The sequence below is a fragment of the Buteo buteo genome, chromosome 6 (genome assembly GCF_964188355.1).
Source record: "Buteo buteo chromosome 6, bButBut1.hap1.1, whole genome shotgun sequence".
Classification (NCBI taxonomy): domain Eukaryota; kingdom Metazoa; phylum Chordata; class Aves; order Accipitriformes; family Accipitridae; genus Buteo; species Buteo buteo.
Window position 1 is genome coordinate 1,683,673 of NC_134176.1, and position 20,282 is coordinate 1,703,954.

The 20,282-nt window shown below is 43.4% G+C and overlaps 1 protein-coding gene across 5 annotated transcripts in view; it reads right to left on the minus strand.

Annotated features, from left to right (window-relative positions):
• The window catches only part of MIS18BP1 (MIS18 binding protein 1), a 29,917-nt gene extending 11,671 nt beyond the window's left edge, over positions 1-18,246 (minus strand). For 4 of the 5 annotated variants that reach the window (XR_012650607.1, XM_075029423.1, XM_075029424.1 and 1 more), the window contains exons 1-9: positions 17,721-18,246; positions 14,561-14,686; positions 13,020-13,513; positions 11,208-11,284; positions 9,125-9,255; positions 4,209-4,299; positions 3,631-3,800; positions 1,100-1,263; positions 17-125 (exon numbers count right to left, since the gene is read on the minus strand). Coding sequence is in view for 4 of the 5 variants with exons in the window: in XM_075029423.1 (XP_074885524.1) it covers positions 17-125; positions 1,100-1,263; positions 3,631-3,800; positions 4,209-4,299; positions 9,125-9,255; positions 11,208-11,284; positions 13,020-13,513; positions 14,561-14,686; positions 17,721-18,246 (1,888 nt within the window). In the remaining variant the exon portion in view is untranslated. Of the gene's footprint in view, positions 1-16; positions 126-1,099; positions 1,264-3,630; positions 3,801-4,208; positions 4,300-9,124; positions 9,256-11,207; positions 11,285-13,019; positions 13,514-14,560; positions 14,687-15,647; positions 15,887-17,720 lie in introns of those variants that run through there. The other variant, XM_075029426.1, reaches the window with a different exon arrangement.
• Between the last annotated feature and the right edge of the window lie 2,036 nt (positions 18,247-20,282).

Consider the following 20,282-nt stretch of genomic DNA (forward strand, 5'->3'; position numbering starts at 1 on the left):
AAAAAAAATTTTTTACCTTGACTTCGGCTTTTTGGTGTTTCTTCTGTTGTCTTCATTTTTTCCTTTCTTGTATTCTTCTTAGAGTTGGAACTGGTCTTTGTTTGGGATTTTTCACTAATAAACATCTTCAAAATAAAACAATTTAATCTAAACTTCTGCAAGAGATTACATATCAAGCCTACCAATGCCAGCTCTGAAAAAGCCAAATGTTTACAGGATTGGTAGATTTAAAAGTCACCTACATTGACCAGTATCTACTAAATACTATTTGATGAACACATGTGTTTATACAAATACATGCAATCAGAGCAAGTTAGCCAGGCTCCCTTTAAATATTCTAAACCACAAATTTAAGTCTTGAGACCTAGAACTGCTTGAGTTGGTGGTAAATTGGACGTACACCTTCACTGTGCAGCTGATGACAAGTGTTAGTACTCCCTGAATTCCATAAGGCCAACTAATCTTAGAGAGATAAAAAAAACCCTCGCAAGTACCACAAGGAATGCTCCTTTCCTTCACTCATTATCAGAATATTATCAGAGTTGCTTAAAGTGCCATAATCGATAAGAACAGCACACCTCCATCAAAACTGGGGTGACCTGGACAGATCAGGATACCAGAAGTGAGGAAACAGCTGGTCCGAATGAATGTGAAACCTCACCCAGGAAGGGGAGAGCCGAGAGCAGTACAGGTTAACACAAAAACCCACCCGCAGCACGGGCATCCCGCGTGCGATGAAACGCTGTGGCACAGACTCAGCATTACAGTATTACAAAAAACGTTTTACTTGGGAACCTCTGTGACCCAGACCAGCGCATGTGTCCAACTTCAGGTTTGATGCATTTATCTGTCAAAAAAACCCAACTTATTTTTCCAGAAGTAATCCCCCATTATTCCCATTTTACAGAGAACAACAATTATCTGATAATATGGAGATTAAGACTTTTTTTGTTTGTTTTAAAATGTTTTTATAATGTTTTCAAGATTTCCTGCCTCTCTGGGTACTTCTAAGAGCTGGACTCTTTCTGTTAGATACGTAGCCAAATTTATTCATTATATTTAAGATACATTTAAGTAACAATATGCAAAAGAATCTTACCATGCTTAGATAATCTATTCCACCTTCTTCTATCCTAACGTTTAGTTTCTGATCAACAAACTCACGTTGCCCACACCAGAAGTTTAATGGTGGTTTAACAAGACGGCCGCTACGAGTGTAAACTCTGCTTGAGTCAAATATGGAACTGCGTTCTGGTGTTGTATCTACGAGAAAAAAGAAATATAGTTTCGTCCCAAATATAGTCTTGAAAATTCACCTTTGCAGACTTCACAAGCATAGGAGCAATATTGTGATTAAACCAGCTCATCTGCACCAACTACATGGAAAATATAAAACTTATCACAATATTATGTTGTTCTTTGAAAAGCGTTCAGGTTAGAAATGAGCGTACCTTAACTTGATTCACATGTTACAAAATTCACTGTTGTGAACTTTTTATTTTGTTTAGAAGATTATAAATACTGTAAAGGTCATATAGGGAAGTAGAATGATAAACAGAAGTTGTCACACTGAACAAATCCTAACTAATGAGAGAAAAAAAAATAAAACAGCTTTTATAGCGTTAGCAAGAAAATCTGATTCTAGTATAGTTGTGGTTTAACCCCAGCCTGCAACTAAGCACCACACAGCTGCTCACTCACTTCCCCCCAACCAGTGGGATGGGGGAGGGAATCAGGGGAAAAAAAATAAAAAAAAAAGGTAAAACTCATGGGTTGAGATAAAAACAGTTTAGCAGAACAGAAGGGAAGAAAGTAATAATGATAATAGCAACAATAATAATAAAAAGATTGGAATATACAAAACAAGTGATGCACAATGCAACTGCTCACCACCCACCGACCAGTGCCCAGTTAGTTCCCAAGCCGCTCTCCCAGGCCAACCCCCCCCCGCCCCGAGTTTCTATACTGGGCATGACATCACACGGTATGGAATACCCCTTTGGCCAGTTTGGGTCAGCTGTCCTGGCTGTGTCCCCTCCCAACTTCTTTTTTCCCTCCAGCCTTCTTGCTGGCTGGGCAGGAGAAGCTGAAAAATCCTTGACTTGGTCTAAACGCTACTTAGCACCAACTGAAACGATCAGTGTGTTATCAACATTCTTCTCATACTGAACCCAAACCAGAAAACTGTACCAGCTACTGGGAAGAAAATTAACTCTATCCCAGCTGAAACCAGGACACGTATTAACAAACAGTACAATGAAGTTTGGCCAAAACCCTATTGGAGCATATGACAAGATATTAAAATGTCAAAGTTAAAACCAAAAGCTATTATGTCCCTAACAAAGCTAGGATTGCATCACAAGGCAAAGAAGAAAACAGGTTGATCATTAGGTTAGGGCTTTACAACCCTTTTTTTCTAAAACAAAGCCAACATAATGAATTTTTTTACAACCAATGCTGTCCATCCCCAGTTGTCATCGCTATGCCTCAACTGTGGCAAAAATATAAAGATGCCATAAAACAAACCTGCTCAAGGACTTTATATGAGTTTAAACTAACCCAACTAAAATAGGAGGTGGGCACTGCAGGGGACGAGTCCCAAGGATGGAGCCTTGATTGGAGGTATTAAATCCTACAGGCATCCCAGGAGGACTAAGAAGAGAGTACGTTACACAAAATAGTAACTGGAGAAAAAAATTGTCAGGTTTGCTGTCAGAATAAACAGCTCTGGACTCACTGCCTTCAGCTACTACAGACCAAAACAGACTCCTGCTTCTTTCCCAGGGTTAACCCTCAGGACAGCCCCTAAACACTTGTAGCTGTTTGTCATGGTTTAACCCTAGCCAGCAGCTAAACGCCACGCAGCCGCTCACTCACTCCCCTCCACCCATCCAGTGGGATGGGGGAGAAAATCGGGAAAAGAAGCAAAACCCATGGGTTGAGATAAGAACGGCTTAATAGAACAGAAAAGAAGAAACTAATAATGATAACACTAATAAAATGACAACAGCAATAATAAAAGGATTGGAATGTACAAATGATGCGCAGTGCAATGGCTCACCACCCGCCGACTGACACCCAGCTAGTCCCCAAGTGGCGATTGCCTGCCCCCCCTCCCCAGTTCCTATACTGGATGGGATGTCCCATGGTATGGAATACCCTGTTGGCCAGTTTGGCTCAGCTGCCCTGGCTGCATCCTGTGCCAACTCCTTGTGCCCCTCCAGCTTTCTTGCTGGCTGGGCATGAGAAGCTGAAAAATCCTTGACTTTAGTCTAAACACTACTTAGCAACAACTGAAAACATCAGTGTGTTATCAACATTCTTCTCCTACCGAACTCAAAACACAGCACTGTACCAGCTACTAGGAAGACAGTTAACTCTATCCCAGCTGAAACCAGGACACTGTTGTACATCAGCAAACCAGAAATAAAGAACCAAGTCAATGCTCTTGATCATTGCAGTCTAAGTAAACACAAACAAAAAACTTCACCCAACTAGTTTGTTACCTCTTCCACACAGCCTAATTAACAAGATACAAAACAGACAGGTATTAGGTATCTTTTGGTGAGGAAAACAGCTCTCAGAAACACTCCAACTTTTTTCTGAAGAAAAGGATTATTAAATACCCACAAGCGTTTTTGTCATTCTTCGGTAATACTTCATAGGTGGTGTTTCTGGTTTCAGGTTTCTTTACATCTCTTGCTGAACCTTTTGCATTTTTCAATACATCCATATCCACCGAGTCACCCTCTACATCTTCATCTTCAACAGTATTTTGTTTATTTTGTTTTCGTTCTTTCCTAATGATTTGGAGTTTAAGAAAAGAAATAGTAAACATCTGAAGCAGTTGTCCTTTAACAGCACATTAACTTGTGTAAACTTGAAGTCTTCTCCTCATCTTGGGAAAAGCCCAAGAGCACAGTGCAGCTGTACTCACAGACACCGTGCAAGCCACTAAATGGGTGAAGCCCTTTGCTTCTCTTTGCTCTAAGGCTATGTAAACAAGCAGAACAAACCCAAACCATTATAATGAAAAAAAGGTAAAAGGATATCCTTCCAAAGCGGTGACCAGTATTTGCCTGGAACATAATCTTCATGCACACATCTACCATCTTTTATACTCCTCTAGTATAGTACTCTTAAAAGGCAAAATCTCAATTAATACTAAAAAGAACATTGCAATGAAACAGAATCTCCAAAGAAGTTACCTTCTTCTTTCCTCAAGAAACTCCTCAACATATTCCTTCCACTTTTTGGAAAACCCGTATGTAAATCTTTTGATGAAACGGTAGGGAAATCCTGTTTGAAACAAAAGTAGCATTAACAATAGCTGAGCAATACTTTTAATCAGAAAGGGTAGAAATAATATCCAGTACAATCACGGTTTTGTAAGTACCTCAGAAGCTCACTACATCTTTAAACACTAGAGACAGGTTTCCCCAGTTCAAGAGAACAGCATACTTCATAGAAAAGTCAGCCAAGGGGTCATTAATTACAGACATCAGTATCTGGAGACAGCATTCTAGTTTCCTGGGAACCAGGAGCATAAGCTTTCCCCTGCCCATCTCGCTAGACTGGCAAGTGGCTTCTCTGCAGAGCACCAGAAGTCCCTCAGGCAGCCTGAGCTTTTCAGGCTCTGGTTAGGTCTAAGCCATTTGGGACTTAGCATATCAAGAAAACTCCACTTGGAAGAAAATTTTATTGTGCTTTGATACAGAAGTTGTTCCATCAAGAGCACACAGGCTGTTCATGAGGCTTAGACAAAGAACAACTGCATCAGGATTAGGTGCAGTCAGTGTCCAGCAACAACATTACAACCTGGGAAATTCTTCAGGTAGTACAGATACAACAGAATGTCTCTAGTTTTGTTTCCACAATTGGAAAACAACCCTAAAACCAAATATTGATGCAAAGGTATAACGTAATCCTTTGTTGCAACAGACAAGGAAAAAAACATCACTTGAGCTCCAGCCTTTCTGAGCAAAACATTGGACATTTAACACTCTCATGGATACTATCATGGGGCCTTCTCATTGACAGGATATAACCTGTACGGGTGCAGGAGCACAACAACGTTGAGCCACCGCTTGCCTGCTCACAACGTCTAAAAAACCAGCAGCATTCATCCTCTCACACTGAGACCACTAGAGTCATGGGCTACTACAAGAAGGGTCTGCAACACTTGATTAGAAAACAAGCTTAAGTAGTAGCCTATTTATCTGAAATTCTGGGAAGCAGTACCTTTACTGAAAAGCCTTCAACAGGCACATGAGGTCAAAAAAGAAAACACATCCACAAACTGTTAATCTTTGGAGCTGAAAAGCCATTAATGTCAGCCTGCATCAACAGAGATTTCTAGTAACTGAGCTCCTCCAGGAGGAGGGGAAAGGAGAAAGGCACTCTTTCATTACTTTATTTAGTGCACAACCAAAGGTCCATCTAGCCCCAACCAGGGAAAGGATACTAACAGCAGAGGCCAGAGTACAGAAGCAAGGCAAGTGTACAGGAATATCTCCTCTAAGCAATCTCCCAACCTCCAGCTGAGAAGTCAACTCTGATTTCTATGTATTTAAAAACCCTAAAGGTTTCTCCTGTTCTGCAGGCCAGAAAGTCTTAGCTTAGTTTGTCCTTTGCTCTATGAAAGCCTTTTCACAACTTTAAACACATCATTCTTCTCCACACACTTCCTACTTCTTCTGCATTCTTTCTGAGAATAGCTTGTTGAGGTTTCTGTGGGGACGGTGAAGGAAAGATGTGGACTTGTACTCAGACTCCAAGATGTTCATGTATCATACAGCTTTTACAGCCAATAAGTCTTATTTTTTTGTTCCATTCATTTTCAGCGTTCAAGTTTTTTCACTACTAGTGAGCATTAAGGCGACCACTTAACAGAACCATCTATTGAAACCCCCAAACCTTGTTCCTCAGTTTTTACAGTGAACCGAAAGTCTTACAATCATACATCATCATACACTATCATATGGGGGTTGGACTAGATATCTTTAAAGGTCCCTCCCAAACCAAACTATAAAACCATTCTGTGATGTATGTAACAATTTGCCTTCCCCTACCACTACATGCATCATTTTACATTTTCCAAGACTGAATTTCATCATTTTGATGCCCATTCTGAAGCTCTTGTGACATGCTTTGTGACCAGCACTCACCCTTACCATCCTGATGCAATTTGGCAACATCAGACTACAGCTGCTGCTTCCCAGCTCATGTTCTTTTCTGCAAAGTTTATGAATCTGCTCAACAGCCCACATCATTATGGGATTCTTTTTATTCCTCTCATTTTCTATTGTTATTTAAATCCACAGAAGTTCCTCCTCCTTATCACATAACTACTTTGCATCCTCACAATCTTCCCAAGAGCCTTTCTAGAAGCCCAGAGTCTAGGGGCCCTATCAAAGAAGTCTTACACCATTGTGAGGCATTATTTCATCTATAGTAGCACTGTAGATGCCTTCCCTCATACCTCACTATCTGTACATCCACCAGTCCCACTCATTCTTACAGTTTCTATTGGTTTACCTCCTATGAATGCCAAACTCCACATTCCTTAATTTCAAGGGACTTGGGAAACAACTTTCTTAAAAAGCTTTGCATCAGCCACCTTTCAGGCCCATAAGTATCAAAGCAGGTTTTTTGCGAGATGTTACATGCTAGTTATTTCATCCTTCAGCTCCTTTAAAATGCTTTAGGAGTGGCATTTCATTACAGCTGTGGTGGGTTGACCCTGGCTGGGTGCCAGGTACCCACCAAAGCTGCTCTATCACTCCCCTCCTTAACTGGACAGGGGAGACAAAACATAACAAAAGGCTTGTGGGTGGACATCAGGACAGTTTAATAAAGCAAAAGCAAAGGAAAACAAATTATTTTACTCTCTACTTCCCATTGGCAGGCAATGTCTGGCCACTTCCTGGGAAGCAGGGCTTCGGTACTCGTGGTGGTTGTACCGGCATATGAACGTAAAATAACAAATGCCCCCCCTTCCATCTCCCTTTACTTAGCTTTTATAGCTGAGCTGACATCATATGGTATGGAAAATCCCTTTGGTCAGTTTGGGTCAGCTGTCCTGACTCTGTCCCCTCCCCAGATCTTGCCCACCCCCAGCCTGCCGGTGAGGGGGGGATGTTGGAGAGACAGCCCTGATGCTGTGGGAGCACTGCTCAACAGTGGCCACATCACCGGTGGGTTATCCACACCTTTCTGGGTACCAATACAGTGAGGGCTGCTACGGGGAGAATTAACTCCATCTCAGCCAGACCCGATACAACAACCACATGGGTTCATTCTTTACATGGACTGGATAAAATATTTCCTGGTCTTCAGGAAGGGCTCTAGCCAAAGCACAGCAAGTGCTGTTCCACAGATGCAGGCTGGAACAGATCGAGCACCAAAGGGGGTTGTGTGCAACATTCCTGCTGTGGGGCTTTTGGGACATCAGCCACAGAAAACACCTTTCCAGGAACAGAGCCTGTGCAGTTAAATAGCCTGTACTGTCCTTTGCATGGTTTCATCGTCAGTGACCAGAAGGGTTTGCTAGCACACCTGGTATCCCAGATTGCTAATAACCACTTTTGATAACGAGGCGGAAATAGGTAAGTGCCTAGTCAGTGCTCTTACTGCAACACATTTCATTAATGATTCCAGTGCTTTGAAATCACTTGGAATATGGGCACACAGCAGTCCAATATTTTCCACAGGCAAGTACTTCTGTACTGGAGCAGCTTGGTTCACAAACTGATGGTGCCACTGCTGACAGTCCCAGCCGTTTTCAGCTGCCAGTACCAGCGGTTTAAGGAAATCCTCAGGTTAGACTTTAGATGTGGCATTTCTTCTCCTCTCCACTTACATTAGCTTGTCTTTAACTTCTCTTTTAATTCCTAAATCAATATTGAATCTGTTCAGGGTATTTCCAGTGTATTTTCCACACTGACCCTATGACAGTTTTTGTGTATTCGAAGACAAGGGGGAAGCCAAGAAGGACAGATGTTTTGCCCTAAGTGCTAAGTCTGAAGATCAGAGGAATTGACCCAGCATGGTCCATTAACTCTTAAGCTTAGGAAACCTCTGTAGTCCCTGAGCCAGTCTGCTCAGAAGTCTCTGGCTGTCACTTTTCCTTCTCAGAATATTGAAATAAAAACAAATACAAGTATTTAGCAGAGGAACTAATAAAAATATTCAAGTTGGAGAGCAGCAAAGTCAGGCATTTATCAGAATGCATCCCAGTACCGCAAATGAGAAGAAAAAATTAAAGCCACAGACACATCTTTGGATGCCTTGTGCTGGGCCTGAAAGAGCAAAGAGTGCATATATGCTCCTGTAAAAAGAGCGTGATCACGCCCACAAGGCACCTCTGTATTAAGGCAAGCATTTATTCCATCAATGCCACAGATGATCTTTACATTCCTAGAGCTGCCCATAAGCACTAACATGGCAGCTCATTTACTAGTGAACATGACAGAGGATACACATGAAGCAAGAAAAATAGAATAAAGCCTAGCCTAACTTTAACTCTGTGCGTAAATTAAATTTCCTTTAAAATTCCACATGCTTCAAAATAATCTGAAGCAGGAAGTTTGGATGGATTTGTTATAAGATAACACTTAGACCCTAAAGATGGATCAGTTTACTAAGTTATAAAGCACTGGCACCATAACTAGTCTATCTCCCAACAGAAATTCCATGTAGCATTGCAGAGCTAGTCATTAATTACTGAACAGTAAGTCACAGATAGAATGCGAACACCAGAGTAATTTCAGTAGTGTATAAACAATCCCTATTTGAATGTCTTAGCACAATTTAAATGCCAAAACATTGACCAAAATTACATAGAGGCAATCTTAGCAAAAAACAGTTTCCTTAAAAGAATGTACCCATTAGCCAACTTCATGCTCTGAAAGCCCTCTCTGTAACTGCAGCACCCTAAAATGCCAGCTACAATTAACATTAGGTAGTATTTAGAAATCTGATGGAGTCACTTTCCATCATGTGCTGAATACCCACTGAGCCCAATTAGCAGGATAACACAAAACATTTGCTTCAGCAGTATGCTCCGTGATAAATCTAAAGCCCTTCTCAGTTTGTAATGTTACATTAAGAATCATCTTCTTACCTTCTTTCCTCATCGAAGCTGAATCTATATTTCCCTGTAGCAAGTAGATACTGCCAGTTGATGTTTTAACTTGGTTGTGTGCTATGCGTTCCATAATTGCATTACTATGCCATGACAGACCTTTCATATCTCTAAGAAAAGACAGATAACATGAAGAACAGAAATAAAACATTGTTTTCATAAAAGAAAGAATTTTAAACTAGAATATTGATATTCCCTACGAGGCTGGCAGTGCTACATATATTATGAGCGATATAGACACTAGCAGGGTGTGCTAGGTTTTCTTAGCTTGGCAGAGAAGCCATTCTGGCCTTGTCTAGTACTTGGACAGGAGACAAAACGAACATGTCAACTACTGCAAAGGTTAGTCACAGAACATTAGCTTGACATAAGGCTGCAGAAGCAAAATGTACTACAGGACTCCATCCAGCTCATTATTGCAGTGTTACCATTATGTAAATTACAAAACTACCATTATACAGGTCAAATGTATATTTTCCCCAGGATTATTGTATTTATTTATGACCTTCCTATGTAAAAGACAAAAACAACTGAAGGAGTCCCAATATGTGCAAAAATTGGACTTGTTAAGAAATTAAGGGACTTCTCCGTGAGAAATAAAAAATAGACCCAAGCATTAAAGTAGAAAATCTACAGAGTGTTGGATTTGTTTGTTTTGGTTAAATATACTTTTACAACAGTAACCAACAGAGCAAACTACAGAACAGTAGTAAGGACTGAAACCCAAGATGACAGTGAGAACACTCAACTGTGTAACTTGACACACAATATTAACAGAAGCCAATTCAGAAGGTCTATAAAACAAATCAAATATATCATGTGTAAGCAACATGTATCAGATACACACTAACACAAGTGAAAAGAGAACATGTTGCTAGTAGTGAAGGATGTGAAGTGAGAGGATCAGTTGTTTCCATATAGCCGTGAAACAAATGTCAATTCCTACTACAAATCCCACCACAGAATATGTAGCCTCCCAACATCTCTCAGTAAGCATACTGAGCTACTTCCTTCCACAGCGCTGCTGCTGTTGAGTGAGGTTCTGAGTTGTCAGTAGATAAGTAACTGCGTTAGGTAGTTACTAGCTATAGAAAGAGTAGAATACTCCTTTCCAAGGGATATTTTCACAATGTCTTCAAACAACTTTATTGCAAGCTAAATCTCTCCTTTGTTCTGACACTTGTTTTCCTGATCTTATAGCTATTTGAATACAATCTGACCAAAAACATAATCAAAAAAACCACAGAGTCAGTTTTCAGGTGGATCAGCTGCTGCCATGGTTCACCATATAGCTGTAGGAGTAATAGTGCCACCACAAATGACATGGCAGGAACATAGAACTGATGGCAGCCTGCACCAAGTTTGACTTAAAGCAGCCACAAAACAGAATTTTTGTGAAAAGAAGTAGAAGCTCATCATACCCCTAGTCAGCACCAGTTTGGGGGGGTCTACCAGACAAACACATTTGTCTTTATTCCTCTTAAGCTCTTTGAAACAATTATTTAACCAGTAGTCTTCCGTATGTAGGCACTCTACCTCTTGCACACATGAAGGAATTCACCTCTTCCTTGATAAAGAAGTTTAAACTATAACATCACTTTGTATTTGCCAAAGGCTAAGAGTAAGTTCCGTTAAGGTGCAGCTCCCACGGCCACCTAAGCCAGGACAACCACGGTTCCTTCTCCCCCACTGTTCCTCAGCCTCCAGCCATGCATTCCCTCATCCCTCTGTGCACCAGCTCTGCCATTTCTGCAGGCTCTGAAGCAAATGGGTTCAGCGTGCTTAGTCAGAAGATAGATAACTATGTTTAAAAAAAAAAAAATGGTATGAGATGTAAGCACTGTCACGAGGGTTAGGATGCAAGCATGTTCCCTGTGGCTGGGGAGGAAAGCAGCAGAAGCGTGTGGAACTGCTTCCAACAGTTACCAATATATTCCAAGAATACAAGTCTCAAAACTACAGCTGTTCAGCCAGGCAAAGATGGTATAGCCTTTCTAGCTCAGATGCTGAAAGCCCACCAACATGTTTTACATTACATTTAAATGAGAAAACTTTTCCTTACTTCCGTTTTCCTTCAACATATATTGCAGTGTTACCATCCATCACTTTAATTCTCCAACTGGTTAGGCAGATATTTTTCTGTTATAAAAAAAAAGAAGTCATTTTTAAATTAGCCTAAGCTATGCAACATCACCAAGGCATTACCAAAATAGAAATTAACTCCTGTATAACTTGAGAAGATATTTAGGCACCATCCTCCAGACCAGAAAAACTGAAAACAACCATTACATGCATAAATGTTGAAAGATAATCAAGCTGGAGTCTAATGCACAAGCGAAGACGTGCATTTAAATTACAGAAACTTTTGAGTAATTTAATGTTGACTTTCAGATGACAAAGTCATTGGCCAAGACTTCTAGCAAATCCAAAAAGCTCCTCACAAAAAATACCAACACTATGCCATACCTCTTACACTTTGTCACCTGTCCTCCGTTACTGTTCAGAAAAAGTTATCCATGAAAAAAAATGTATTTATTAGCTATGTTATTGCTAAAATTTAGACAGTATTAAAATGGCAATATCTGATATTGCAAACTACTGACACATACAGCTGCAGTACCTTCATTTTGCATTAAATAGCCAGCAAGCCAGTTGCACTTGAGTTGCAGTTTGGAAAACTGTGTATGAAACATATGACTTTGTTTTAAAAAAAGCTTCTCGGAAAACAATTTTTTAACATCTGAAACTATTGCTATTTCTCCTCACAACTTCAGTTAATAAACTCCAGATCTTTCCTTTAACAATGTTCGCCTTTTGACCATCAGCCTTGACTTCACTGAAGATCTTACCAATGCTTTAACCCTGACTGAGGAGAGGTACTGGCCATGTACAGCCAGCACCTCCTCCGGGCTCATATCTGTACTGTCCAATAATAACACCTCTTTCAGTACCTTCCCACTCAGCTACAAATCTTTAATATTAACAGATATACATTCCTTGCCTAAATCAAAGCCCATCATAAAGGTAACTTTTTTTTTTAAATACAGGAAAACATATCAAACATGCTTGACAACAGCGAAGGAGAACAAAACAATTAACTTGCTTAACTTGAAGAGGACTTCTCCACAGACTTCTCCAGGAAACAAAGGAAACTCAAACCTTGGGAAGGTATGCTTCCACCAGTTTCCTAGGCTAATCACTGAGGAAAGCGGCACGCTTTGAAATACACCATTTTCCTCGAGATTTATTCTGAAAGTTGCAAATACTGCCAAGCACGTATTGAATTGAAAAGAAGATCTGCAGACTAGTCTCCTGGGAAAAGATTCTTGTCCCACTTAATTCAACAGAAGTTTGGATATTCTGTAAGAAAGCCAAGACTTTTACCTCACTATCAGCAGTACAGATTCACTTAACTTTAGAACCATTGCTAGCCTACAGTTAGGAAAGATCTCTCCTCCTTGGCTTTGTGGAGACAGCCAAGAGCTGGATTGGCCAGTGATTTGTTTCATGTCCATCACACCAACACATGGCAATTAATATATTAGAGATGACGTAGAAGGCTCCTTCAGGTAGAGAACTCTTTCAGCCCACACTGTGGCTTGTGAATGCTGAAACAAAAGGCCTTCTTTTATAAAAAAAACCAAAACCAAAACCCAAACCAACACCCTCCCACCCCGAACATTGTCATCTTGGATTATGGGAAAAAAAGAAATCTTTTTGAAGGGAAAGCCTCTACCAGTAAGAGCCAATAAAATAATAGTTTATTCTCTTCTGAATGCTCATTACTTTTGACAGGAAAAAAAAAATCACAACTATGAGCTACAAGCAGCCCACAGGAATATATCGGTTGCCCTAAAGTATTAAGTTCTCCCACCTCTTTGTCTGCTTTCTCAGCAACTTGATCTGTATGAGGTTTATTCAAAGCAACCGTATAGCCTTCTTTCGGCTTTTGCTTCCTTGGAATGTGGACTTCGGGAGAAGAGAACATAATACTACATAAGCACCGTGAGGGCTTTTGAGAATTAGTCTCCGGTGTCTTTTCTACTCCACAAGCAGCTTGCTTATTACTTGGCTGCAACTCTCTTCTGTCTTGATGAAGTTCAGTATGTTTTGCTTCTCCATTTCCCCACCTTTCTTCTAACTGATCCCCATTTTTAAAAGGGCTGGAATTTAAATTCACAGACATTTCATCGTCAGCATCCACTGATTCCACAAGGAAATCATCCTGATCATCCTTATCAGTGGCCACATACTCTGTAGGATCATTCCTGAGCTGCTCAGCAAAAGCAGATTTGACTAACGGCTTTTCTGTAGTTGTGGAAGGAGGAATGGGAATGTTCTGCTTGACTGGGTTTGAAGGTGTTGAATCTGCCCATTAAAAAAAAAAAGGAATAACAAAGAAATTAGTGATATTTGAGAACTAATAAAGAAAATGCATTCATAAAGTTAGCTCCATTTTTAATAAGAGGAGGTTGTATTGATTAACACTACAATTGTGAAAGCACTGCCTATTTCAATTGCCACTCTTTGAATTTGTTCAGACTAGCTTTTCCTCACCCCTGCTGTTAAAGACATCTAGATATCCCACTTCCCCCAAAACGAAGCTAATGCACACCATACCTGTTAACAGTATATCTTTACCATTCTTCCTATCTTTTCTTTAATGAATCCTCATTGCAGAGAGGAAAAAAAAAAAAGATCTGTTTTCACAAAAAACTAAATCTCAAATATTTCCATCTTCCCAGACTTCAAGAACTGGACTTCTAGCCATGCTGTGAGCTACAAGCATTGGGGTTTGAGTTTTCAGATAAATTAAGCTCAGTTTTGAAGTTGAACACTACTAAAACTTTGGCATGCATCATTTTCCTCATCTGCATTTTCAAAACTGAACTACAGGACAGAAGCATATACAGGGTTGCTATCAAGTAACAATACAGAAAAAACCAAATACAAAAGAATTTATCACGGAAAGAAACCTTTTCTCTTTATGTATTAAGAGCAAAGGGGAAAAAAATAAAGAGCCAGCAAATAAGAGGTTTATGATTTTTCCACCAAGTTTCACATTCAAATAGCGAAGTGTTGCACCTAGTCTCTAAAGAACTCTTAACCACATTAGGAGCCTGAAGGCAGTAGATAGCTTTCATTGTCAGAGGAGATGGTGCACTCAAATGGATTAATGATGTCAAACTTCAAGGTCAAAAGCCCACAGACCTAACCACAGTTAAACCAAGTCTAATGCCATCTCCAGGTTTGAAAAGGCAGATTTGCAGGTTTCTTTCTCCATTTTCCACTGTGCACAGACTACAAAGAAAGAAGAATAATACTCTGCCAAAGTATGCAAGAGACTATAAACAAGAACTGAGACCCTGAAGTCAAGAGAGTTTTTGGAGTGTTTTTAAGAGCAATACCCAGTACCTTTTTGCTGCTGCTGCAATTTCCACTTTACACGCAAGAAGAACTTCTGAGGGGATTCCAATACAAGAGGATCTATGGATAGTGCTTTCATGGTTCGGTTCTCAGCAATCAGAGTGCAAGGTAGTTCTGGAAAATAATAACAATACAAAAAAAAAATCTTTGAATTTGGGGGAGAAAAACATTTCCTTGTTGGGGGGTAGGGGAGGCAAAGTACATACTTCGTAAGATCCTAAACTCCGGTATATGACAGTATGTTTTCTTTTCCCTCCCAAGATGGATAGGCAATGTAATCTTTCCCTTTTCAACAGGGGGTTAGCTGCTATGTTGCCTCAGCTGCATGTGAGAAACACCCGCAGATGTGTGTATGCATGTCTGGATGTAACCCAACCCACAAGAATCAACAGGAGTTTGGAGGTGCCTACAAATGGGATGTGTTCCACAGCAGTACGGTCTAACAAGTAGCACCAATACTAGCCCCTTTTGATATTCAATCAAGTCATTATCAATTTGTGATGCGATGATGCAAAGGCAAAAATATACCTTTTGGCCATCTGTTGTTAAAAAGGAAATAAAACTTTAGGAGCTTTTACTTTTTATAAAAATCACAGAATCATAGAATGGTTTGGGTTGCAAGGGACCTTCAAAGGCCATCTAGTCCAACCCCCCTGCCATGGGCAGGGACACCTTCTACTAGGACCAGGTTGCTCAGAGCCCCAGCCAGGGACTGGGCATCTACCACCTCTCTGGGCAACTTGTGCCAGTGTTTCACCACCCTCATTGTAAAACATTTCTTCCTTACCTCTAGTCCCAATCTACCCTTTTTTAGTTTAAAACCATTACCCCGTGTCCTATCACAACAGGCCCTGCTACAAGTCTGTCCTCATCTTTCCTATAAGCCCGTGTTAGGTACTGGAAGGCTGCTATAAGGTCTTCCCGGAGCCTTCTCTTCTCCAGGCTGAACAACCCCAACTCTCTCAGCCTTTCCTCACAGGAGATGTGTCCCACCTCTGGACTCACTCCAACAGGTTCATGTTCTTCTTATGTTGGGGACCCCAGAGCTGGATGCAGTACTGCAGGGGGGTCTCACCAGAGCAGAGTAGAGGGGCAGAATCCCCTCCCTCGATCTGCTGGTCACGCTGCTTTGGATGCAGCCCAGGATAGGGTTGACCTGGGCTGTGAGTGCACATTGCTGGCTCTTGTCCAGTTTTTCATCCACCAGTACCCCCAAGTCCTCCTCAGCAGCGCTGCTCTCAATCCCTTCATCCCCCAGCTGGTATTGATACCGGGGGTTGCCCCGACCCAGGTGCAGGACCCTGCACTTGGCCTTGTTGAACCTCACATGGTTCATGCAGGCCCACTTCTCGAGCTTGTCCAGGTCCCTCTGGATGACATCCCACCCCTCAGGCATGTCAGCCGTACCACTCAGCTTGGTGTCGCCAGCAAACTTGCTGAGGGAGCACTCATTTCCACTGTCTGTGTCATTGATGATGATATTAAACAGTACTGGTCCCAATACGGACCCCTGAGGGACACCACTTGTCACCAATCTCCATCTGGACATTGAGCCGTTGACCACCACCCTCTGGATGCGACCATACAGCCAATTCCTCATCCACCGAACAGCCCACCCATCAAATCCATATCTCTCCAATTTAGAGAAGGACGTTGTGGGGGACCATGTCAAAGGCCTTGCAGAACTCCAGACAGATGACATCCATAGCTCTTCCCCTGTCCACTGATGTAGTCACTCCACCACAGAAGGCCACAAGGTTGGTCAGGCAGGACTTGCCCTTGGTGAAGCCATGCTGGCTGCCTCAAATCACATTTCTGTCCTTCATGTGCCTTAGCATAGCTTCTAATAGCATCTGTTCCATGATCTTCCCAGGAGCAGAGGTGAGGTTGACAGGTTGGTGGTTCCCAGGGTCCTCCTTTCTACCCTTTTTGAAAATGGGTGCAATGTTTCCCTTTTTCCAGCCACCATAATAATGGTTTAATCTCAATTTTACTCTATCCAACAGAAATAAGGAAAGTAACAAGTGATATTACGTTGCAGCAAGGAGATTTAGGAAAACTTTTTCATATCTAACTATAAAACAAGGGCACTGCCTCCTTAACAGCAAGTTCTTTCCAGAACAACTCGATAACCCCTCAGTGAAAACAGCATAGAGCTACCCATGCTACTGGCCAGATAAGACAGGCTGAGCAGTTAGCCTAATTTTCTGCAATCATGTCTTAAAATGAACACAGACTAACCAGATAGGTCTTAACCCCCACCCAAAACCAGATAAAAGTTTAGTACAGGAGATTCATAAGTACTGTACTTCTAACAGGAATACATGTAGTGATGAAGCACAACCCTTCTGATAAACCAGCCAATATTTCAGTGAGCCTCCCACTCTGCATGATCATAGCATGAGAATAACAAGGCACGGCAAGACACCCTCCCCTTTAAAATATCTCCGTTACCTTTACAAGATACACATGAACCAGAAGGAAGGCCATTTCTACTCACCTAGAGCAGCTGGCTACAGTACCTTCCTAGAAGGGGCACAGTCCTTGCAAGTTCACATTACACCAACTAGTCAGAAACAGAAGATGCACTGCAAAAGTCATCAGACCCAAGTGCCCAGGGGAATACCCCAGAAGGATGTAAAAACCTAAACAATTCTTCCATGAACCCTCCTCCTTTCTGTATTGACTGTAGGGAATAGCTGAAGTAATTGTTTTGATTTTTTTACTTATAAAGTGTAATGGTCTGTTTTTCAAGATGTTGCAGTGGGTCAATCCCATTCACAAACACAACAGAGGGAGCAAGCAGTCAAAGCCAGACTGAGTAAAAGAGGGGAAAGGTACCATGGGAGGGATTCCTCTAAGGTAAAGAAAGGGGAAAGAGAAATCAACTATGCTACAGACACACTTTAGAATTAAAAAACCCCTCCATCAAACTTTTTTTTTTTTTTAAATCCCAACCATCCGGGGGAAAACCAGTACTGGTACACATATTTTTTACACCTACGAACACACACTGGCCGCTTTCTCCAGACCCTGGAAGAGCCGTAAGCGGAATGCGGAGGAAGTCATAGCGAGCTCAAGGTTAAATAAGAGACGGCTTTCCCAGAGAAGCCATCGGACAAACCCTTTTCTGGCTGCATGCACCCACCTGGCACCTCGGCGGGTCTCTGCCGACCTTCTGCCGTGACAGGATTTCTCTTCGGCCTTCGCCCCTGCTCCTCGGGATTCGGGACGGGAGTCAGGATCAGGTCGCTGCCGCAGCTCCTCTCCGGCACCTTCCCCGCGGGCAGCCCCAGGTCCTGCTTCTGCCGCAAGGCCCTGGTCTTCATCCGCTGGAAGATTTTGGCCGGGCACTCGTGGGCGGGAGGTTCGCCCGCCCGCCGCTTCGCCCGCCGCTCGGGGCCAGGGCTGGAGCCGGCCACCATCCCACCGGCATCCCGCTGCTTCTCGCCGCCCGCCGGCAGCGCGGGCTGCAAGACGCCATCTCCCAAACCGCCGGCCGCCGGCCCTTCGGCGCGGCTCTCCTCACGGCCCGCCGGCTCCGCCGCCGCCTCGAGGGTGCCCTGGCGCCTCAGCAGGTCCTTCAGGGGGGTCAGCGTGTCCGCGGGGATGCTGTTGAGGAACACCGAGCGGAACGGCAGCTCTCCCCGGCGGCGGGCGGGGGTCACGATCATCTCGCCGCCGTCCCCTCAGCCGCCCGCCCTTTCTCCTCAGACCGGCGCCAAAGCCCCGCGCGCGCGCGCGGCGGCCGCAGCCCGCCCCAGCTGTTCGAAGATTTGAGCGCTGCCGCAGCGCCCGGATTGGTGGCGAGGGCCGGTAGCGTCACTGCCCGCCTGGGCGGCAAGAAGCAGTGCGGGGGGTGATGCTACCGCTCGGAAGTTGCGGAACGGCGTTTAGGGAGAAGGCAGCGTAGCCTACTGTCGCAGTTTCCCCCCCCCCGGTGTGGGTGGTTCGGTCCGCCCCGCGCGATGGGCGGGGTCCACCGCTGAGGCGCGGGCGGCCGTTGGCGGCTGAGGCGGCTGTGAGGGGCCGGCGCTGAGAGGGGGCGGCCGTAGTGCAGCGGGCGGCCGGAGGGGGGGGGGTCCCGGTATTGAGGGGGACAGCGGCCGGCTTGAGCGGCCGGGGAGTGGAGGGCGAGCTGGGTTCTGCCGCACGGCGCCTCTCGCGAAAGTCCCTAAACCCGCCGGGCGGTGTCCGAACGTTAAAGGAGGGCGGCAGCGTTAGGACAGGCCTGCCAAAGGGAAAGGTGACAGGCTGGTGACAGACCCGCGGGTCGGCCAAGGGGACTCGGGTAGGGCGCTGGGATCGAGATAAAAGTGCCACGGTCCTTCCGAGAGCCGAGTCGGAGCCCGCGGGGTTGAAGAGAAAGCAGAGCGCGGCCGGGGAGGCGTGTGTGCTCCTTGCGCCTGGCTTCGGGTACAGCAACAGCAGAGAAAATAAGAATACGCTAGCACATTTCAGCACCGTCAAGACTTCTAGGACCTGGCCTGCAAAGCGACCCCGTGCTGTAACTATACGTAGGTTGTTTTTAAAAGACGACAATAAATTCGGTCTGTAACCGTGCGCTTAAGTGGGAGTTGTAATGAGAGCTCTGAAAACACAGGCGAGCTATTGTCTCTGTCTTGGCCAAAAGATTTAAGTGGTAGAGTTTCATATTAAAAGTGGAAAAGGAGGGAAGTTACTTGCATAATGGGTATAACAGAAGTCAACAGCTTTACCCGGCAGCCCAGTCTTCCCAACGAGTGAGAAGGTGCAGTGAATAGCTTGTGGCATCAGTTGTGCCTGACATTTAGATTAGTCCAAGTAAGTAGGCTCAGCAATTGTTTGGGGTAAGAAATTATCTCAGTGTTTACTGTAATTGACCAAATACCTATTAATAAAGGATAGCTGCATTAAAAAAAAAAAAAGTAGTTTTGGTGGATGTTTGGGGATTTTGTTTGGTATTTTACAACTTAATTTTTTTTTTTTGTAATTAAAGTCTTTGGGTTTCTTACAGGAAATGCATGTGCTAATTAGTGGCCCAGATTATATAGCAGACAATGATCCTGTGCTTGCTGCTACCCAAAATTTCTAAGAATTCATATGCTGAGGAGAAAAACCCAGGTACACAGTTGTCAGTGTTAAGAACCAAAGGTAGGTTTGTCTCTGGGGAATGGGGTCATGAGCTATAAAAAAATAGTTCGGTGAGAAGCAGGTTTTGTGAAAACAGGTTATGTGGCCTTGCAGCCTCGGAGAGGGTTTCATGTGCTTCTGAGCTCCTCCCCTAGTTAAAGAAGAGAAGGAGTATCTGCTACAGAGATGAAAATCTCCAAGAGAATAAGCGGGGCAAGTACTGCCTGTTACATAGTGGTGTATGGACACTCAGAGGCCAAGAGCAAGCGTTTCAGAAGGCATTCAGCCAGAGAAGGGATCTCTGCAAGCTGGGCTAGCTCTTCTGGTGTCTAGTGCTGGCCTTGGCTCCCTATGCTGTTCCTTCTGTGGCAGTTTGTGGAGCTGGGGTCTCTGAGGGAAGTAAAGGGGCTGGTAGCCCTGTTGGTGGGGAGGGCAATTGGAGAAAGCTATGGGGAAAATGAAAGAGCATCAAAAAGTCAAAACAGGAATGGCAAGAACAGGCTGTGTTTATGTTTTACATTAGTTGTTATATGCCTGACTGTGGTTTGTATATAATTGGCTGTCCATACAGCTGGCATGGTCTCAGCCTGGTAAGCCG